This window comes from Anser cygnoides, chromosome 5 (genome assembly GCF_040182565.1).
Source record: "Anser cygnoides isolate HZ-2024a breed goose chromosome 5, Taihu_goose_T2T_genome, whole genome shotgun sequence".
NCBI classification, from domain to species: Eukaryota; Metazoa; Chordata; class Aves; order Anseriformes; family Anatidae; genus Anser; species Anser cygnoides.
The window spans coordinates 44,116,812-44,136,518 of NC_089877.1; the positions used below are offsets into that span (position 1 = coordinate 44,116,812).

General features: G+C 43.4%; 1 protein-coding gene across 22 annotated transcripts in view; it reads left to right on the forward strand.

Moving 5' to 3' along the window:
* NRXN3 (neurexin 3) overlaps positions 1–19,707 on the forward strand; it is a 1,012,648-nt gene that overhangs the window by 101,054 nt on the left and 891,887 nt on the right. For 21 of the 22 annotated variants that reach the window (XM_066997130.1, XM_066997141.1, XM_066997143.1 and 18 more), the window contains 3 exons: positions 3,347–3,364; positions 13,379–13,408; positions 15,687–15,698. The exons of the other annotated variant lie outside the window; for it this stretch is intronic. In XM_066997130.1, the coding sequence (XP_066853231.1) occupies positions 3,347–3,364; positions 13,379–13,408; positions 15,687–15,698 (60 nt within the window). The remainder of the gene's footprint in view (positions 1–3,346; positions 3,365–13,378; positions 13,409–15,686; positions 15,699–19,707) is intronic. 22 annotated transcript variants of the gene reach the window in all.

The window sequence follows — 19,707 nt, forward strand, 5'->3', positions numbered from 1 at the left end:
TGAGATGGGGAAAGTGGGGAAACCTTCCTCTGAGTGGCAGTAAGCGCCATGGTCACTGGGACCACGAGTTAGCCATGAGTTCTGTGTGCTCCCTGTTTCATCGGGGAATGCTGTGCCTCCTCAGTCCCTACGTAGGTAGGAGAGCCCTGTTGTGGAAGTAGGGTAGGGCTTATGGAAGAGGAAGAAAGGGGGGACATCTTTTAAACAGTCATTTTAAAAATGAACCAGAAAAAGCATGAAGAGAATTTGAGAGAATGCCTCAGATGGCAGGAACTCCAGTAGACTCAAGTCAGCTCCCTGATCTGGTCACTGTGGCCATTTGCCATCTCTGTTCTTGAGCCTCTTTTCTAATTGCAGAGGCACCAGTTGTGCATGAGCTACAGCATCAGAGTGTACTTGATTAAGGGTTCCTTTTGCAGTATATGCAACCACATTTTTAATTGCACGCTAGAGGTGAGTGGCACCCTGCACCACAGAGGTGTTATGGGGTTTCCTGTGAGGACTGGCACGCAATTTCAATTGTAAGCCACAGTGTATTTATTGTAGGGTCTTTTGTGAGGGCTCACTGGCTGCATGCAATTTTTGTCTTAACAAAGAAAGCAGTGCTTTCTTGTGTGTGTTTTAAACTAAAACCCAAATAGTTTCACCATTTGAAAATCAGCATTTGCTAGCAGGTACCACATGGGGGGGGTGTCTGCAATACAAGAAATGGAGTGTATAGTATAGGAGGGAAGTGGCACTGATGACTTTGGCTGCCAAACAGGTAAATATTGCAGAAGTTCACAGAAACGTGAACAGTGTCTTTTCTGATGCAACCAGTGTATATAGAAGTTGTGTTGGGTGAAGACATTCCGAAAAGACAGAGGGAAAGGAAAGCTAAGAGTAAAACTGGTCGGGCTCAGGGATGCCTGCTCCTAGGGACATCTGAACAAAACGTATGGGTAAACAAACAGAAAGCCCCTTGGTGGCTGCCCCCTTACTTGCCAATGAAAAACTATGTTTTGGAGATGCTCTGTAGCTTTTAACACTTAATTGTTCCCCCTTTTAGCAACTTCATGACCTGTTTAATTCACGCACAGTTAAATAAGTATTATTTAACACAGTAGATCACTTGCAGCCTACTGCCTGCCTCTCCTCTTATTTGCTTAATGCGTTTATCCTTTGCTCACTGTTGGTTCCCTCTTTTCTCTGCCCTTTCTCTCTGGTGATCCCTTTATTCCCCAGACAGACCACTGATTCCCTTCTGGAGCACAGACACCCTGCTGTAGCTCGGACTGTGGCCCTGCCTGCTCTCATGGGCAGCGAGGCTGAGAGGGTGCAGGGGTCTGGAGCTTTGTACCTGTTTGGAACAGGCACTGGGGGAACTGCTGGATTATCAGTAGCACGTGTGGCGTCTTCCACTGCTCACTTCTTCCTCTTTTACTTCTGACATGTGTGATCATCTTCTCTGACTGTGACTCTGACTTCCCCGCAAACACCTCAATTCAAGTTCTGTTGTGGACTCGTTTCTTTGGCATCGTGTTCACATTCTGCAGTGGCGATGAAGGGTCTGCTCTTTCCTTCTGCCCCTGCTCTCGCTTTCTATCATCAGTGCGTGCATTGCTGCCTGACACTTGTTTTCCTTTCCTGCCTAAAAATAATTACTCCAAGGCAAACTTTCAGTGCTAGGTGTCCTTCCAGGTTCACATGCAAAGACACCAGATCTTAGATACCATTATGTGCTAAAAAAGGAAAGGCAACAAATAACACTCATCAGATCTGACATACATATTTAGTGGAAGCTACGGAAATTAAATGAGTTGGTGCAGCAGTCCCTCCCCTGTTTGTGCGTTGTTTTATTTGGGTTATTACTTCCTTAGCGAAGGATGGCTTGATATATGTGTGATGTACCACAGGGACTTTTCCTCAAATGATTCTGGAACCATTACAAAGTGATAAACAAAATGCAACAGAAAGTGAAAAACAGAAAGCAACATCCACAGGAATCAGTCACTCACCGCTGAAATGCAAGTGTCTTGGGAAGACAAGTGGCACTGGTTTCACGGGAACATAGCTGGTTTGGATGGAAAGGGAGAGTGGTGATGGAAAGGGGAGGGGATACTCAGGGAAGGAGAATACGTTCTTAACCTCAGTGTGTAGCCAAAGCACCCAGCATGTCATGCTCCTGGACTCATGGCAGAAATGCTCTGGGACCTGTAGTAACCTGAGGGGATAATGTATTGCTTTGAAGCCTTACCTGAAGGATGGTGCCTGCAGCAGCATAGCTCATGAGCAAGGTACAGGAAGATTGCTACATTGGGACTTGGCCCCACTGTTTCCACAAGCAAGTTCATGTTCCTCTTTGGAGGAATGCCTGGCAAGGAAGGTATCGATCTAGTCTAACCCCATGAGATTTCAGAGGTTTCCTCCCTCATGGTGTTATGATAAATGGGGCTATTCAGAGCAAGACTAAACTTGCGATGCTAAAAAGATGTGAGAGGCATGTTTTAAAAGCACATTCCCTGGGGTTGATGGACTCTGCCCAAAACATATACTACATTCAAAGATACGCCTTTTCTGTGATCGATATCGTCGCTTACATAGCCTTGCTCCTCTGTTTTTTAAAGGACTAATTTATTCTGGGATTTATGTGATTGATTCCTAAAGAAGTCTTGTGTCATGGCTGAAAAAGTACTGATTGAAATTTGGTCTGATTTCCGCATCTTGTGAAAAGACAACACGTGGGACGTGCCAACCTGTGGCACTCCTTCTCCCCCGCCCCCTCTGCTGTCTGCAATGAAAGATGTTTTTTTTTTTTTTTTTTTTTTTGAGAGTGATGGGCAGGAGGAATGATAAGGAGTGGGCTTTCCTCTGGATTTCTGGACTGAGTGTCTTGCACCTGGTCATAAATTCACATGGCCCCTTGTAAAAGGGGAGCAGGTTCTTTTCTTTTTTTCTGAAAACTTGCTTGAATTTATGTGCTGTAGTAACCTGCAGGTAGGTTTTGGTTCTTTCTCTTGCATTTGTGTGTGAAAAACAGTAGAATATTTTAACCAATATTCTTACAGGAACTGATGTGGCTTGGATCTATCTGATTCCAGGAACTCTCTCCGGACAGATATGATGATGGATTTACTTCTACATGCACAGTGGAGAAGGAGACAAAGCCTCCTCCCTTGCATGGCTGGGTGCTTGGCTGCAGATGGGTGGCCTTCAAACAAACCTAATTACTTCTGGTTTTGCATGAAATTGATTTCCATGCAAGGATGCTGAGTTTCTGTGTGAATCTCTAATGGCTTTTCTCTCTTCTCTCTCTCTCTCTCTTTTCCTTCTCTCCCTTCTGCTTGCCATGAAAACACCTCGACAGATGTCAATCATATTCCAGGTAAGTGTTACCTTTGCTGAGCTGAAGGGTTGCTCTGTAAGGAGTGGTGGTGGGCATTACCAGGGGCAGAAATCACAACCTGCCTCCCGAGAGTGTTCAGCACAAATCCTCATACTGGGCGTCACTGGGTCTGGATTGCAAGGTCTTTGATAAAAGGGGAATTTCATAGTAGCAAAGGTCACAAACTTTTCAGAGATTAAGATGTGATGGTCAGTTAAAGGGATGTTTTCTGAATGAAAATTGCATTTAAAATGGTTGCTTGTATTGCTAATAAGATGGCATTGAACATTGCAGAATATACAGCTTATTTCTTACACGGCTATGTGTAGACATACAGATCTAGTTTTGTCATTTTCCTAATCCCAGTGTAGTCCACTTCATTTGCTAGTCCCACTGGTAACCTCCTCAGGTTCATTTCCACTAACAAAGGGTTTTATTGTTCTTGTTTTATGTTAGGTTTTAAAAAAAACAAACAGTGAGTATGTTTCTGGCTGAATGTGAATGTATGATCTTATTTAGGTCTCAAGACTTTCATGCCCCACGGTGCAGAAAAGATTCATTCAAAATTAAAAAAAAAAAAAAGGGTATGTGTTTCATATGCATCGTTTATTTGGGGAGTCCTTCCTGGAGGAAGCATTTTACCACAGAGAACTCCAAGCCTCCCTCCCCGAGTTGCTTTCTCATTGCTGAAAGGATCTGATTCCCCCAGCTTCAGCTACAAGGGTTAATCGGACTAGACCACCTTACTCTGCCGTCCACATCCTATTGCCACTGGAGCTTAAGAAACCAATTTTTACCTCACGCTCAGGCAGCTCTCCACCTGGTTTATCATTATGTGAAATGGAAATGAGGGCCCAGGGAAGCAGCTGGCATTGCCATGGCTGGGGGTGGGATGACGGGCGAGTCGAGGCTTTTTTCTTCTCAGCTTTGTGCATAACTTTGGCTAAACCCGACCTGGACCTGGAATGAGTTCTCCATTCAATTTGCTTCTTTTCTACAGTTGGACAATCAGGTTTTGTGAAATACTTCAGAAAAATGCAGTGAGGGCCAGCGGCTCGGGTAATTTCCTTGCATATTTAGCCCTTTTGGCTGGTCTCATCAGTCCCCTTTTTGTTCTGCTGAGATCCCTTGCATTCTGTCTGCATCTCAGCTGGCAGTAATGGGGATGAAAGTGGCCAAATGGCAAACGTTGCTTGGCATGTCTTGGAAAGAAAGCCTCTGTACACCATAACCTGCAGGGCTGAACATGTACCTTCTCTACTCCAGGCTGAGGTGTCCAGGAGCTCCCGTCTCCTGTCACCGGACAGGATCTGACAGGGCATGCACCAAGGGCTCGGGGTCACAGGTCTCTCCACCAGCTCCTGAAGCTGTTGGTGTCTGTGGCAGAGGAGGATGGTTGAACTGGGAAGGTATGGCCTTGGTAGGCTCAACCAATACATGGATATTTTATTTCCGTGATATGCCATGAATAAGTATTGCCTCACACAGCAGTGAACAGCTCTTCTGCCCCACTGCCGCCTTATTCTTCTTATTTATATGCCTGGACGTGCATTTTTGTTCTCCTAATCGCTCACATACGTATGTTTTCGTTCTCAGGACTGCTTGCGTACTTTCTCACGTGGATTTCTAGTCATACTCGGATGCTCTTTTCCACGTGCTGTCACAGGCATCTCTGCGTGTTTTCATTCTGACAGTTACCCTCCCCTCATTACGGGGCTCTGCACCTGATTGTTCCTAGACACCCAACCCCTCTGCTCAGCCCCCTGGGGAGCACATTGGCGCTGCTGCGGGCCCGGGCTGCGAGGTGGACCACAGGGGGGGTTTGGGTGCGGGCCTCCCCTCTGCCCAGCTGAGCCGAGGCTCCCTCCCTGTCCAGCCATCCAGACACCCGCGTGGTGAGAACAGAGCCCCAGGCCCCTGCCGAGATGGTTGCTTTAACTGTTCACTGTTTGCAAGATAAATTAAGTATTTTATGAGCTACGGGTAGCTATTTCCCCACAGGCAGCAGAAGGGTAGTAAGGAGGCCATTGATTAACTGAATATTTTTTCTTGTCAAATAGAGTGGTTAGAACTAATTCCCCTTAAGAGAAGGTAGCTGGGAATGGGCTGGGGCTGGACCAAGGCACGGGGCTCTGCTGGGTGCAGTTCCTGCAAGGTGCAGAGATGTTGGTCTTGTTCAAAGTAAATGGAAATGTATAGTGTGAGCCTTCCTCGGTCGCGAGGTCTCTGCTTGTGAAGAAGGGGCACTCTGGCAGCTGGGCCTGGTGTGTTACACTACTTTGCAGAGCCAGCTGAAGATCCCATCTGGTTTATTTCACAAATGAAAGGAGTTGGTCATGTGTTAGCCCAGTTGCCCTATAGATGTTTTGTCCCGGTCACAAAATAACACCACATTGTAAGGAACAAAATCGAGTGTTTAGAGCAGGGCCCTGGAGCTGGGAGCGTTGCTATCTGTGCTCAGTTGGATCACTGACTCGCTGTGTTGTTTAGGGGAGAAATAACTTCTTTCAGTACTTCAGTTTTCCCTCTGGGGTTATAGCTACAGCCTTATCTTCACAACAGGCTTAGAGATCTTAGGCTGAATGTTATGGAAGTTAAGTGTCTTTTTACAGAGGTCAAGAGCCTTAGCTGGGGAGCAGTGTGCAGCATGGCCAGAACGGATGCCTCCGTCACCTCTGCACAATACCTGCCCCTTTCTTTGCACCTTCTGCTCTTTGCCAGGGGTCTAGGTACTGAAAGGCAAATTGCTGGGGAAAGAGCAGTTGATCAAGCAGCTAGTGACGTGCTCCCGTCTTATTTATTTATTTATTTTTCAGTGGAAGAATATATGAAGGAGAAAGGACTAAATATGGGTCCTTAATATTATGGTGACCGGCACTGATACCTGGTGGGTGTCAAACCTGACGGAGTGCTTTGCCTGTCCATGCCACGTTTATCCCCTTTTTGGGAGAGATCTTCAGATGTTCCAGAGGGGAAGGCTCAGAGATGAAGTTCTGGTCATTTTACTGTCATGATTTTACTGCTGACTGGAGCTTGCATGTAAATGAATGGGCACAATCCTGTAGAAATGACCTAGTTAGCTGGGGCCCTGAGGAAAAATCAGTCCCTGTTTGCCTGAGCAAGTCTTCCATAAGGATACAGAGGTTCTTGAAGGCACAACATACAAGCACTTTTTTTTCGTTCAGGTCTTCAATCTTTCAGCCTCTATCTTTTAATACTCCTTTCCGTTCTTCATCTGAGGGCTGATATTTTAATCCATCTTCCTAACTCCATGTCATTGGGTCATTTAAGCAGTACCTGTATGCTGAGTTCTGCTTTCTTGAAGCTGAATTATGCTTTTTGGGCATGAGTGCGTGTGAATTGTGTTGCTGCCTGTTTGAAGTTTCCTATTTGCAGAAGCTACTAGGTAAGAGTGCAACTGATAGTTGTACCACCCATGCCATATCTTCAAGGTATCTTCACGCAGGTGGTTGAAACCTCTGTGTATATACATTCTTCATAGGTGCCACAGTTGTTCTCATTCTTGCATGCCCTTTGTACAGGCACTGTCTACAAATGGGATTCTTCTCACTGAAAAGTTAATGCTTTTCAGCTCCATGCACACCCATTTACAAGAACATGGCAGTAGTGATGGCTGGGTTCAGAGCAAGAATTCCAGGCCCAGAAACCTCCTTTTTATGCAAGTAGATGCTTTGGAACAAGTTTAAGAAACAAAATTAACATTGGTGTTTCACTGATATACCTTTGTGATTTCTGATTGTCACTGCTTTAATGACTTTCTGACCTGATGACATTGTGCCTGGTGTTTTACAGTCATGGATGGACCTGTTTTCTTTGGTCATGTCCAGTTTTTATTTGTCTTAATCCACTTAAATATTTTTCCTCCACAGTATCCTGTGATAACAAGTCCTGTTTTTAATTATGCAACTGTGGAAAGCACTTTATTTCACTTGTTTTTACAGGTGTTAGTTGAAAATACCATTCAGTGACTCCTTCTCCTTGTGTTCTGACAAATAAGAAAAAAAAATTCCCTGTTCACTTCCCCTGTATTATTTAGGATTTTAACTCTATCATATATATTGTCAGACATTTCTGTTCCAAGCTGAGGAGTCCTATTCTATGTTTAACCCTTTCCCACTTGTGCACCTACTTGGTCAGGTGCTGTGTTTTCCACTGATACACGTCTTCTTATCTGCCAGGCATAAAATGATTCACCCCCAGCTCTTGCCGTCTGCACACGTTCTCTTGTGCATGCAGTCATCTTTGCAAACACTTGCATGTGTATTTTTGTGCTTCAAACGCCATCATCCTCCTAACCCTCCCCATGTGAACATTGCACTAGGCATGTGCCATGTACAATGTCTGAGTGCTGTTTCTGCCACGGGAGAAAGGAGATGATTGTATGGTTTGATCTCTCTCTGCCCATAGATGTTGGGATAAAATACTTTCTCTTTGGCTCCCATCCCACGCTATTTTTCCTTTGATCACCCAGACTAGGTGCCACTCACCCTGACTTACTGCCCCCGATAATGACAAAACCTCTCCTGGAATCGCATAGCAGAGGAAGCAAAGGGGGTGGAAAAGAGGAGCTAGCACAGCTGTTGTGTGTAATTGGATTGGAAGTGGGCCTCCGGCTACAATAACAGAACTGCACTCCCGGCTGGCCTCACTGCTGGGGCCTGCGAGGAGCCCCTTGGCTGTTGAGCACAGCGTGGATGAATCAAACAAAACTGACTGCTCCCCAGCCTGTGCTACTGCTTTGCCCAGGTATAAAAAATGGGTGCCACGAATGCCAGCAGCCAAGAAATCAGGTCATCCTCTTGGCAGAGCTGACCTGTCTAACAGGTAAAAGGTTTGAACTAGATCTCAGAATGATTTTTCCTTTTCAGCTGTCTCTTCGAATCCCCCCAGACAAGGGTTTTGCATGAGTCGTGTCCTTTGGGCTTACTGGGAATGCCCTGGTTTTGGTATGTGGGGTCTCTTATGGATGTTTCCTTGCTCTCTGAGTTTTAGAAAACCTCAAGATACCTATTTTATCTTAAATATCACGGGGGAGAAGAGGAACTTGTTAGCTCTCCTCCTTAACTAGAAGAGGGAGCTGCTGATGGAGCTCGGGTAGGAGGCTCAGAGGGGAAAGAAGCCGATTTCTTAAGGAAGTACTAGGTCTAGGAAATTAGGAAAGGAAATGTAAAGAACAGATCGCATCACTCATTAGAGTGCTCTCCTTTATAGTAGGTGTCATTTTATTTTTGGAAGAACCCCTGGTTTGCACAATTTCTTTCTTCAGCTCCACCATAAGGGATTTGCATGTGTGTCCTGGACCAGAGGGCTTGAAGCCTTGGCTCAGACACATATTGCAGCTGGTCCTGTTTTTGTCTGAATGGGTCGTGGAGCCTGATACCCAGGAAAGGATCCTCGGGGGGCAAGCCTGCCCCTGCAGAGAGCTGGTCTGCTGCTGCTGCCTGGCAAGCTCTTTTCCCTTCCAAAGAGCTTCTGGGCTATTCTTCTGGCAGTGTCATTAAAAGGGAAATATCGAGGCTGCCCACCTGAACAGAGCAGTTCAGCAGTGCACGCACACCCACACACACACGTGCACACCCCCAGAGCATGGGCCCAGTAATGTGGGAGAAGCTATAATTAACTAGACGAAGGAGTCCATTTTCCTTTGTTGCTGCAATCGGTTGTTACTGTCAGCTGTGTTTTGTGCTCTCCACACTTTCTTAGGATTTGTGGGTTTATTTTTCCATTTGAAATGTTAAGTACCCAAATGCGGTGCTGGGGGGAAAGGGAGGTAAGCTTCAAGCTGGCTCCAAGGTTTTCTTCATTTCCTCCTCCACCCTGCAAATTGTACCTAGTACATTCTTAAGGCTGAGGTCAGTCTGCTTGATTACATTGCTCTTTCATATTGTACTCTGAAGTTACTTCTAAAAGTGTCCTTTTGGCTTCATAAGAATCCAGCATTGGCCCTTGATACTTTGTACAATTAGAGCCACTTAATTCTACTATTTTGATATGGAAATCAGATGGTTCACAATATTTTTTTTAAATGTAGTTCTTTTAAATATTACTTTGAGATCAAGGGAGATTAATGTTAACCTTTAAGAAAATAATATTGATTTGGTAGCAGGTTAAAGAAATATCAAAAAAGCCTCCCAAATCTAAACAGAAAAAGTCATTTGTGGCAGGCAGAGATCATGGCCAGAGAGCAGAGTTGATGTCTGTCTGCCCTCAGCAATGGAGATATTATTTTAATAACAAACCTATGCTCTGAGGAACCAGGCCACTTTCTCTTCACATTACTGCTGAAAGTCTGAAGAAGCTGGCGCTCCAGAGGCTGAGGACAAGCAGATGCTTATCGTTATCCAAGAAACCTGTTGAGAGCCTCCCTCCAAAGCCACGTGCTTGTCCTTACTGTAGCTCACATTTGACGTTCAGTAACAGCAAGTCTCCAGCTTCCTGGCTTTGACATGGAGTTTCTTTGCAGCAGATAAGCTGTTTATTCTGTGCTTTTCCTGAAGCTTTTCCAAAGCTACCCACCATTTTTGGTGGTAGTTGTGCCCAGCCAGTAGATTATTGTAGGAATGACGAGATCTGCTTAGAAAAACCACGCAGCACCTTGACCATGGTGGTTCATGCAGGTTTGTGCCAACCTCTTCCCAGATCTGTGCTGTCTGGGATTGCAGCCCTGAGGCTTCAATTGTTTTTTTTTTTTTTTTTTTTTTTTTTTTTTTTTTTTTTTTTTTTTTGTTTTTTGTTTTTTTTGAAAAAAATCTAGGATTAAAAGGGAAAGCTGAAACAGTGCATGTTTCAACTGATTTTAGATGGAAATTCAGATTTTCCTATAGGATTTCCCCCAGAATGTGATGCCTATTGACACAAGCAATGGTTGTACATGTAAATGTACAGGCTTTGGGGCCTGATGAGTTCATTTGGTGTCCTGAGTCAGCTGAAAGCTTTTCTGGCCTTTATGGTAGAAGCCCAAATAGCACGGTGATAGATGTCCCCGCTGTTCTGGCAAAAGCTGGTCTAGTTTTCAGGTCTGCACGCCTCTCAAACCTCTTGCATTAGTTTATTGGATGCCCTCGCAGTCCAATAGCAAGTGCTACCCCATGCCACCTTGAGATGACTTTGACTTTTATGATATGAAAATTGTTTTAGTTTCTTGTCATATCTTGAAACCGATGTAAAGGTGAAACAATGATGCCAGTTCACATTTTCTGTGTTGATTTTACTGTGACGAATTTGAGGCCTTCGTTACACATGCTGCAAATGTCACAGACTTTAGATCTCTGAAGTTGAAGGTTTTGGTTGTTAATGACATTTCGTTGGAGATAAATTCACTCATTTTCACTCCTATTTTAAATTGCAAGGGGGAAAAGTTTTCAGATGAGGAAAATTGATATGTTCTTTCATTATTAAATTATCATTATATCTAATAATGGATCTTGAATTCTGTTGGTGATCTGTTAGTTAAAATAAGGATCTGCATCAATGGATGAAATGAGAGCTAATACTGTGGATTTTTTTTCTGCTCTAAGTCCACCCCCCTTTTCCTTCCTGATTTAAAAAGGAAAAGGTTTCATTTGGGGGGACACTATTTTTCTTTAATCTTGTCACTTCTGTTGCCCAGCTGGGACTAGAAGATCAAGAGAAGCACTCAGTACCCCAGCTTCTGTATTTCAAATCTGACGAGAAGCAGGGGAGTCAGAAGACTCTCAGGGAGATTTCATCCTGCTGGTGTTTGAACCAGGGCCAAGGCAGGGGCCAAAAGGGTGTCTGTGCCTCAGAGGTGCTCACCCTGACAGACAGGGCACAGAGCGCTGGCCTTCTGGGATAAGGGCAGAATTCCCGACATTTGGGATCTTTATAGCTCCTCTGTGGCTTGTTGAAAGAGAAAGAGGTGTTACTTAGGGTGTGATTCAGAGTGTTTAATGTAGGCTTCTGCTGTGACCCCTCTCTGGAGGTTCTCTTTGTCAGTGTCACTTGTCCCCGAGCGCACAAGGCTCCTGCCATCCCTGGCAGCTGCGCCTGTTGGTGCTGAGCCTCGTAGCCAGGCTGTCCTTCCCCCTGGTACCCGGGGCTGAGGGGCTGGGAGCCCTGTCTCTGCTCGGGGTCTGATGTTAGCTCCCTGCTGGGCTCGCTTCACCTACATGCCATACTGCCACCGTCTCACCAATTCTCCTTTTTCACTGTTGCTGCTGGGCCTCTGTGCTTTGTAGGTCCTAACAATTACACTTTTGTCTTCTCCTGGCCTTTTCCAGTGCCTTTTCCAGTGACTTTCAGGTGCCCAGTTTGCTAGACCTAAGATTTGCCTATCAAGAATGATGGGCTCAGTGGCCATAAATACAGGCACAATTTCAACCCACTCTCTTAGCAGAGAAATTCTATTCAGTGAAATTATATCTTGTGATGTAGACCAGAAATATGTCCTACAATATCAAATCTGTTATGTTTATTTATAGCTAAAACTAAACTAAAAACCATCTAAACCTATGTTGTGTTTCTGATTACTTTTCTAAATCCACAATAATCTTCAAGAACATTAAGATATTTGCATTCCTTAGACCGTACAATTATTAATCCCCTTATCTGGCTTGGAGTTCTCTGTGGGTGAACATATTCTTGGGATGATCTGGGTTTTAGATTTCTCCAGCAGACGCGAAGGAAAAAATATAAAAGAGAGATAAATAAACAAATTCAAACTCAGCATGCTGCTTGTTGAAAAATCTCATTCTAATACATTCATTTGACCTCTCAGTCTCCATGAAATTAAAAAAAATCACTGCTTTGTTTGATCAATAAACTGAGTTGAGATGTGTGTGTGTGTGTGTGTGCGCATAAGTAAGTATATAAATGCTGCCATATAAATGTGCCATATAAATGCTGCATGAGGTAGGAGATGTGGAAAAGGAACAAGCTAATGGGAAGAAGGTCAGGGAACGAAGTATGGAAGGGCTCACTCATAGTTCAAGTGGGTAGGGCTTGGTTTTTACATATGTTACTTCTGTGATGTCATGTGTCACCAAATTAACTGATGGGTTAGCTGATGTTTTATGGATTTGGCAAAAATATATTTTTAATAGTATCTAAAGGATATTTGTATCAATACAGCTGTATAGTAAACATATTTGAAAATTGGGGCTGGAAACAGGTTGTAATTGGGACAAACAAGGTTTATGCCAGAAAGAGTTGCTGGGCAGAGACTGCAGCAGGCCTGGAGACCACCACAGTCCCCTCCACAGAGCTGGCAGTGGCCGTCACTGCTGAAAGGAGCTGTGCTGCTTCCTCGCTTTATATCTCGAATTATGAAACCCAAGAGTGGCTTTAGCTATAGAGCTGTGAAGTAACAAATTGTCCTCAGAATTTGAATTTCAAGTTCTTACCAGAAAGGAAATGGATTAGTATTAATAACAGGTTGGATGTACCTCTTTTAGTCCTTGCCAGATCTGGTGTGTGTGAGGAGTGTTGACCAACTAAAAATACATGCTGAAGCCACCACATTTATGCGTGAGGATAGCTTTGTGTGTGTGTATAAATACATTTAGCCCAGAAGTTTCCTCTGAAGCAGATAGGGTTGAATCATGGCCTCCCTTCCACTGACCATCACACCTTTGAATTTTGGAGCTGTAGCAGGGGAGGAGCTATTTCTATAGCTCTCCACAGGAGCCTGTGCTCCCTGGGGAGCCCCATTGCAGCTCTGGGCTTTCCTTGTCCATTAGCCGTACTGGTGTGCGATGCCTCCGGAGTCACTCCCCGGGGAATGTGATTAGCCTCAAATGCAGTTTGAGGCCACAAACAGCAGGTTTTCCTAGCTGTGACAGAAGCTTTTCCTCTCAGCGTGGAAAGCAACATTCGTGTGTGCCCTGTGTGCTACACCCATACTTGATCTAGCTCAAGTATGTGAGCTCCAATCCGGAGAGGTATTGGACAGCAATCAGCGTGCATGTATATTGCTGCCTTTTCTCGGTTGTTCTTTTCTTCTTACTTCCTCTCTTTTCTCTCTCTCTTTCAAAGGCCTCTCACACCTGATGATGGGTGAACAAGGTAAGTCCTTCACCTTTCTCTTTTTTTCAATCACTGACTGTGGAAAGAGCTTTGTGCTTCTTCTCTGAGCTGGGCTTTGCATGAGGTGCCTGAAACTGGGCTTACTGGTGCCAGTCAAACCATTTGCATTTTTGCCACTCTGGGTCCCATGTGGCTACTTGTCAGCCTGGGATCCAGCGGGGAGAGTCTAGGGAGCATAAAATGATCCTCTGGAGGTAAGGAGGGATATTTTCCCCCTCTATGCAGTCCACCTGCATTCCCATTTCTTGTGCCAGCTGTAATGACTCCCGCTCCTTCTTGGTAAATGTAAAGCTCAATGTTGGTCTTTAAGAGTGCAATTATTACAAAAAATATGTTAATAGCCCTTGTGGCACGATCCTAACTAATTATGAATCCCGAGGAAAATTGCCTATAATGGCCTGTAAGTCCTGTGCCTGCAATTTAAAATATTCAAATATGCAAAGAGCAAAATGGTTTAGAAAAATACCAGGGCTAGCCTCAGGCTGGGCTACAAATGGGGTCTATGCCTGTATATGTTTTAATATCTCAGCCTGGATTGTGTTATTCATCTATTGGTTGTGACATTATGGGATCATTAGTCCCATTTTGCAATATGGGGGTGTGGAGCGAGAAGCTGATGAGCAGAAGCGAGGCAGGAGAGGGGTGATTCTGTTTGCCTTGGACAGCATCAGCGTCTTGCTGACACAGTGCACGGGGAGGAGTTAGCAGCACTGGTGGAGCACTCTGATCTTGTGAATAACACTGTCAAATCGATGAAGTCTTAGGCAAAGTGTGTGAGGAGAGAGATGTGTGAGCAGGACAGGGCAACTTGAACCCAGAACACTAGAAAGACCAGGCCAGCAGCTTGTCCACGGGGAGAAAATGTGAGCGTTGCCTCTAAAGCCTGATGAGGCCTTCCTAGACTAGACGTACAGAATTTTATTCTTGCCATTAAGTGAACCTGAAGAATATAGTGCCTCTAGATGCTCAAAATTAAGTATTTGAATAAAAAGGACATAATATCTCAATGAAATCTAGAAACAGTTAGGACATAAGCAGTTTTTATTCTGTAGTTCAAGGCAGATGTCTGCTATGAGTTCATGACAGCTTGGGAAACAGAAGTGAAGCTGGGGCTCACTGCTGAGGGAGTTAGCATCCCCATGGGGTAGGCAAGTCAGCTCCTTAGGACTGCATGTCAAGACCATGGTGTTTGGCATGTGAAGCATCTGGCTGAGTTCTGGGAAGCACTGAGCTACTCTCTGCCCCTGCTTGTTGTTCAGCTGGGCTCATGGCTCAACAATCGTGCTTAGTGAAGGATCGTCCAGCAGAAAAGTCCCTCCAGCATGTTCTAGTTGCTGAGGATGCGGCTGAATATGGCAAGCTATTGGCAGAAGAAGGGTGATGGCATGTTGGGAGTGATCAGGACAGTGAACTTTCATGGCTACTTTCAATCTCAATAACACTGAACATGTCTTTATAGTGGTCTGTGATTTAGCACTGGATTGTCTAAACAGATGGACTTGGCCATTTAAATTACAAGTTGCAACCCAGCTGGCTCCCGAAGACTCGCACAACCTATTCTAGACTATGTGATTGCCATCAGCTTTTTCTATACTCTCTTGTCTGGCAAAAAATGTGAAACCTATTGGTTTCTGGCAACGTTAGCCACCCTTATTTATCCATGACACATCAGGGAACAGTGGCCTCTTTTCTTGCCAACCAACTCAGAGATGCACCTTTTTGATAAATATTTACTCTCTATAAAAATACGATGGATATAAAATATGTAAATGTATATATGTATGTAAATATGCAATGTCAATGTTATATACAAACACATTAGCTTTGGTAGGTGAAATGTGTTTAGCAAATATATTATTATGAGATTTATTTTTGTCTGTCCTACTCTGTTGTTTCCTTTGCTGTTTTGAATTTGACGTGGAATGAGGCATATCACTGCCGTGCTATTGCATGAAAGGTTTGCATTTCTCAGTGGAAAATCAAATTGAGGCAAAAAGGCAGTTTCTGGTTGTGCCATCAGTTGTTTAAGCCTTGCTTTGTGCTTTACTTGTGGTGTGACTCTTGTTTTTCTCTTGACATTGTGTTTTGGTGGCTTTGGTTGCTATATAAATACACTCATTTTCTTGCTTTTCTGAGTATGGCCAGTGACACCATTTTCTGTTTTTTATGCTTCTTCCTTTCTTATCTTTTGCCTCCTCCGTGACGGACACCCCTCTTGTTCCTCCTCTTGCCTGGACGCACACCTTCCTGTCTGTAGGTAGAAGTAAAGGTAGACATTGCATTCTTTCTAAGACTTTGTTGCTTGTAAAATGCTTGTCAATGGACACATTGTGTTTTTATGAACGTGGCTTATATCGGAATTGAATGACATCACTTTTGAACATATTTTGCTTTGTTTTATGGAAGAAAATTATTAAGATGGATGCTTTGAGGGTTGCTTAACAGATGGTATCTCCTCCCTATTCATACTGAAGTGTGGGCCATGCACTGCCAGGCCCTCAGTAGCTGGTGACACTGAGGTACAGGGCGACAGTCACTTCAGTCAAAGACAGAGCCAGAGGCCAGAGGCCTAAGCTGGTACTGGTGGCTCCTGCACTGGAGCCCTGCCACTGCTGGGAAGTTTGACACCGGTGTTGGTGGAAGCAGCACCTGGGCTTGCCCAGCACTTCTCAACCACGGAGGTCTCTTCAGCAGTCATTTCTTCCTCTGTGCTTTGTTCTGTCTCCCTGTTAGCAAAAAGGTGCTTTTCAAGGAGGAATTGAGTTGCAAAGAGCTGCAGAGGAAACAAGAATGATCAGCATTGCTAAACAGAGGGACCATTCTCTGTGCAGCTCAGTACAGCACAGAGCATGAAGTGGAAAGGCTGCTGTGGGGCTCCGGCTTGCTTTTCAGCATTTCACACCTATCTTTAGCATGCAGGGAGCAGTCATCCATCCCTAATCAAAGCTGTCAAAAAGGCAAAATGCTGCAAACCTGCTGTGGGTCTCCGGTTGGAGTGGAGGGAAGGGAGAAGATTAATTGATAAATTATAAGCACTGCTTGAGTAAAATCCATTTCTTTGTCCTACTTTCCAATGAGATAGAGAGATTAAAAGGTTTCATTATGCCGAGGCTTACTCATCTTCAACAAATACACTGCTGAAGGATCTGATCTATCAATCAGCAGGATTTGAACACATTGGAGGATGTTGGTTGTGTCCATGCCAATAGGACATTAGGGGATGACATGACTAATTGCCCTACTATGAATCTGGGAGAATATGATAGCTTAAAGGATTTTTTCATGTTAGCTTTCTTTTGAGATACAAGCAGGCTCTGCCCAGTGATTGCTACTCTCTTCATACCCGAATTTTGGGGAGCACGATGCCATGTTAAACACTTTCTCTTTGTATGAGGCCTTGCCTTCTTCTAACAAGTTTGTATTGCTGAATTCTCTGTGATGGGGTGCATCATGTAATTAATATTGTTTGTTCTGTTTTGAAGTTGAAAAAATATTCCACTAATTTATTTCACAGCTTTTCTACTCTATCCAAAGTTGGGGGGCAGAGGATAACATGTAAGTTGTACTCAGAGCTATCTTCTTAGCAAGCAGTGAACATGAACTTAATAATCACATATACACACCATAAAAAAATTGAGAACCTAAAGCTGTAAGCACACCACACAAAATGTTACTGTGACTCAACACAGCTGCCAATAATTGAGTTGGCTGATGTATGCCTTAGTGTGATTTAAGGGTCAGTGTAGATCAGGGCAAGTCTTGTACGGCGTGATGTTAGCTCGCGTTGCTCCCTTCTTTTCTCAGGTGGCATTTATGCTGCAGGACTAAGCAGAAAGTCTTTTTGACGGAAAACTCCCATTTGAGCCTGTACAAATGAGGATTATAACATATAGCCTACAATTAATTTATATGCGTGGAAACAATTTATTGTGTCATTAAGTGAAAATATTGTTTCAGTTCCCAGCTATGTGTAATTTCTAGCTCTACTTATAACAAGGGATTTCATTAGAGAACCATCGCTCTTTGTGAAAAAAGCTGTGTAATTTTGAACCCACACGTGGCCTTCAGCTCACAGAAAAGGTGGTACCAGATACCATAGTGATCATACCTAGAAGATTCATGTTTTTGGGGCATTCTTGTAGTTTTTAGCAAAAACTGTCAGCCACTCTGTCTCATGCCATGTATGTAGCCAAAGGATATGATGTATGTGATTTCATAAAACCTCTTCACAAGGTATAGCAGTCTGTGACCTTGCATTCATCAATTGGAACAAGTCTTTCATTAATTGCTTCCACCATAGTGAATAGGCTTCTTCTGCATCTATTCTTTTAAAATTTTTATTTATTTATTTATTTATATAAGTGCCTGGAAAGCTGAAGAAGATGAAGTGCAGGTATTTTGGGGTAATGGCTGGAGCAGTCAGATAGGAGAAATGCATCAATGCACCACTTTTATTTTAACCTGAACTAAATATATATATACTGTTTGTGTTTTTATTAGGTGTACAAAACTGGTCATAAGGATGAAGTAAATGTATGATGATCAGGAAGGACTTTTATTTTGTTTGTCATGAACTGCTGAATGCAGCTTCTCTTCTGGAGAGGAACTGACAATTAAGGAACAATTATATTGAGCTTATTTCCCTAACACTCCCCAACAAGACAATGATACCAAAGGAGATTATAAATATCCAGCTCTCTTTTGCTATTGAACTGGAAGTAATGTGTAGTCATGTTCTTCCATATCATTTGTTCTCTTGACAGCTTTTGTTAAGGAAATGATAATTTGCATTTTTGCTACCATTCACCATTCTCTATATATGTAGTGATTTTTGGTTTACCACCACTCTTGTTTTGGATCTTGCTTCTACTGAGGTTGGTGCCTCCAAAGGAAATTGGCCGTATTCCAGATAGGACCCTCCTCTTTTCACTGGCATTCTCTCAGGAATGAATTTCACCTAATCAATGAAGTCCTGAGTCTTCTCAAAGGCAATAGCAACATTTCCATTGAATTTAGAGGGCCAAGATTCACCCAAAATCTCAAAAGTCCCCAATGTCCCTTCTGACACGAAGAATGACAGTGAAGCGTAGCTGGTTTCGGGGTGTGCACCACACACCTCTGTAGCGTTGGTGCAGCTTTCAGGTTCTCCTCTAAGGCACTGGGTCCTTCCCGCCATCAGTAACTGTGTTCAGGATGAATAACTGCACAGCTGCACACTGATTTTCAACATGAAGCAGTTTTTCCCCCCTATTTTTTTTTTCCACTCTCAGAGGGAAATGAAAAAGCACTCACCTGTTTCATGGACGGGACATTTTTTGAGGCACGATGCACAGACCAGAGGTTAATGGCAAATTCCCTGTGTAGTTCTCAGCACTGGAAGATCAGATTATCTCTCTTGGCCCTAACTACTCTTAACCCAAGTAAGTCTTTCAAGTCTTGTAATGTTCAGCATTGCTCTCAGTGAGCTGTGTGAGGTTGTTTTTTCTTTGAATTGTTCAATAATATTGACCAGGAGGTAATGGCACAGAAAAAGCGAAATCACATTTGTGGACTTGGACAGAAGGAAAGGACTGGACTTTACTGATCTGGAAAATACTTTCAAGTTCTTCTTTGCGAGTAATACCATTAGGATTTCGGAGCCATGTGAGTAAGTTCATCTGAGTGTCCAAGGGTTTATGCAAATGCTCAGGAGAAACATCAGTAACAAATTAAATCATTTGTGCTCTCTAAATATCTAATTATACAAGGGGAAAAACAACACTACATTCATCTTGCCAGCCTTGGCAGTGGTTCTTAAGCTCTGGTTTGCCCTTTAAAATATCTTAATATTTGGGTTTTAAATTCGTTGTATGTTTTTGGTTTCTATACTTAGAGTCCTTTCTTTAATACTTTCAAAGTGGGTGGTTTTGGGTTTATTTTTCTCTTCAAAATAAAAATTCCTGCATTCTGATAAGGATAGCTACTTTCAGTTTTAAGTTAGCTTTTAGTCACTGCTTAAGAAAAAAAGCATTTCATTTTATGGTTAGAGAATACCCAGTCCGTAAAACCTCTTTGACAGAATGAAGGCCTCTTAAATGTAGACTTCATTTTTCTGGAATCGTTTTTTTGTTAGCAAACCTTTGCTACTGGTTTCATGTTTTACTTAGGAAAAAACCCACTATTTTAAAGTAATTCTTCTAGCTGTAATTAGAGATGATTAATAGTGGATGAATTTCATATTGGGGGATGCTTCAACAGGACATTCATCCTATTTCTTTGTATTCCAGAACTGATGACAA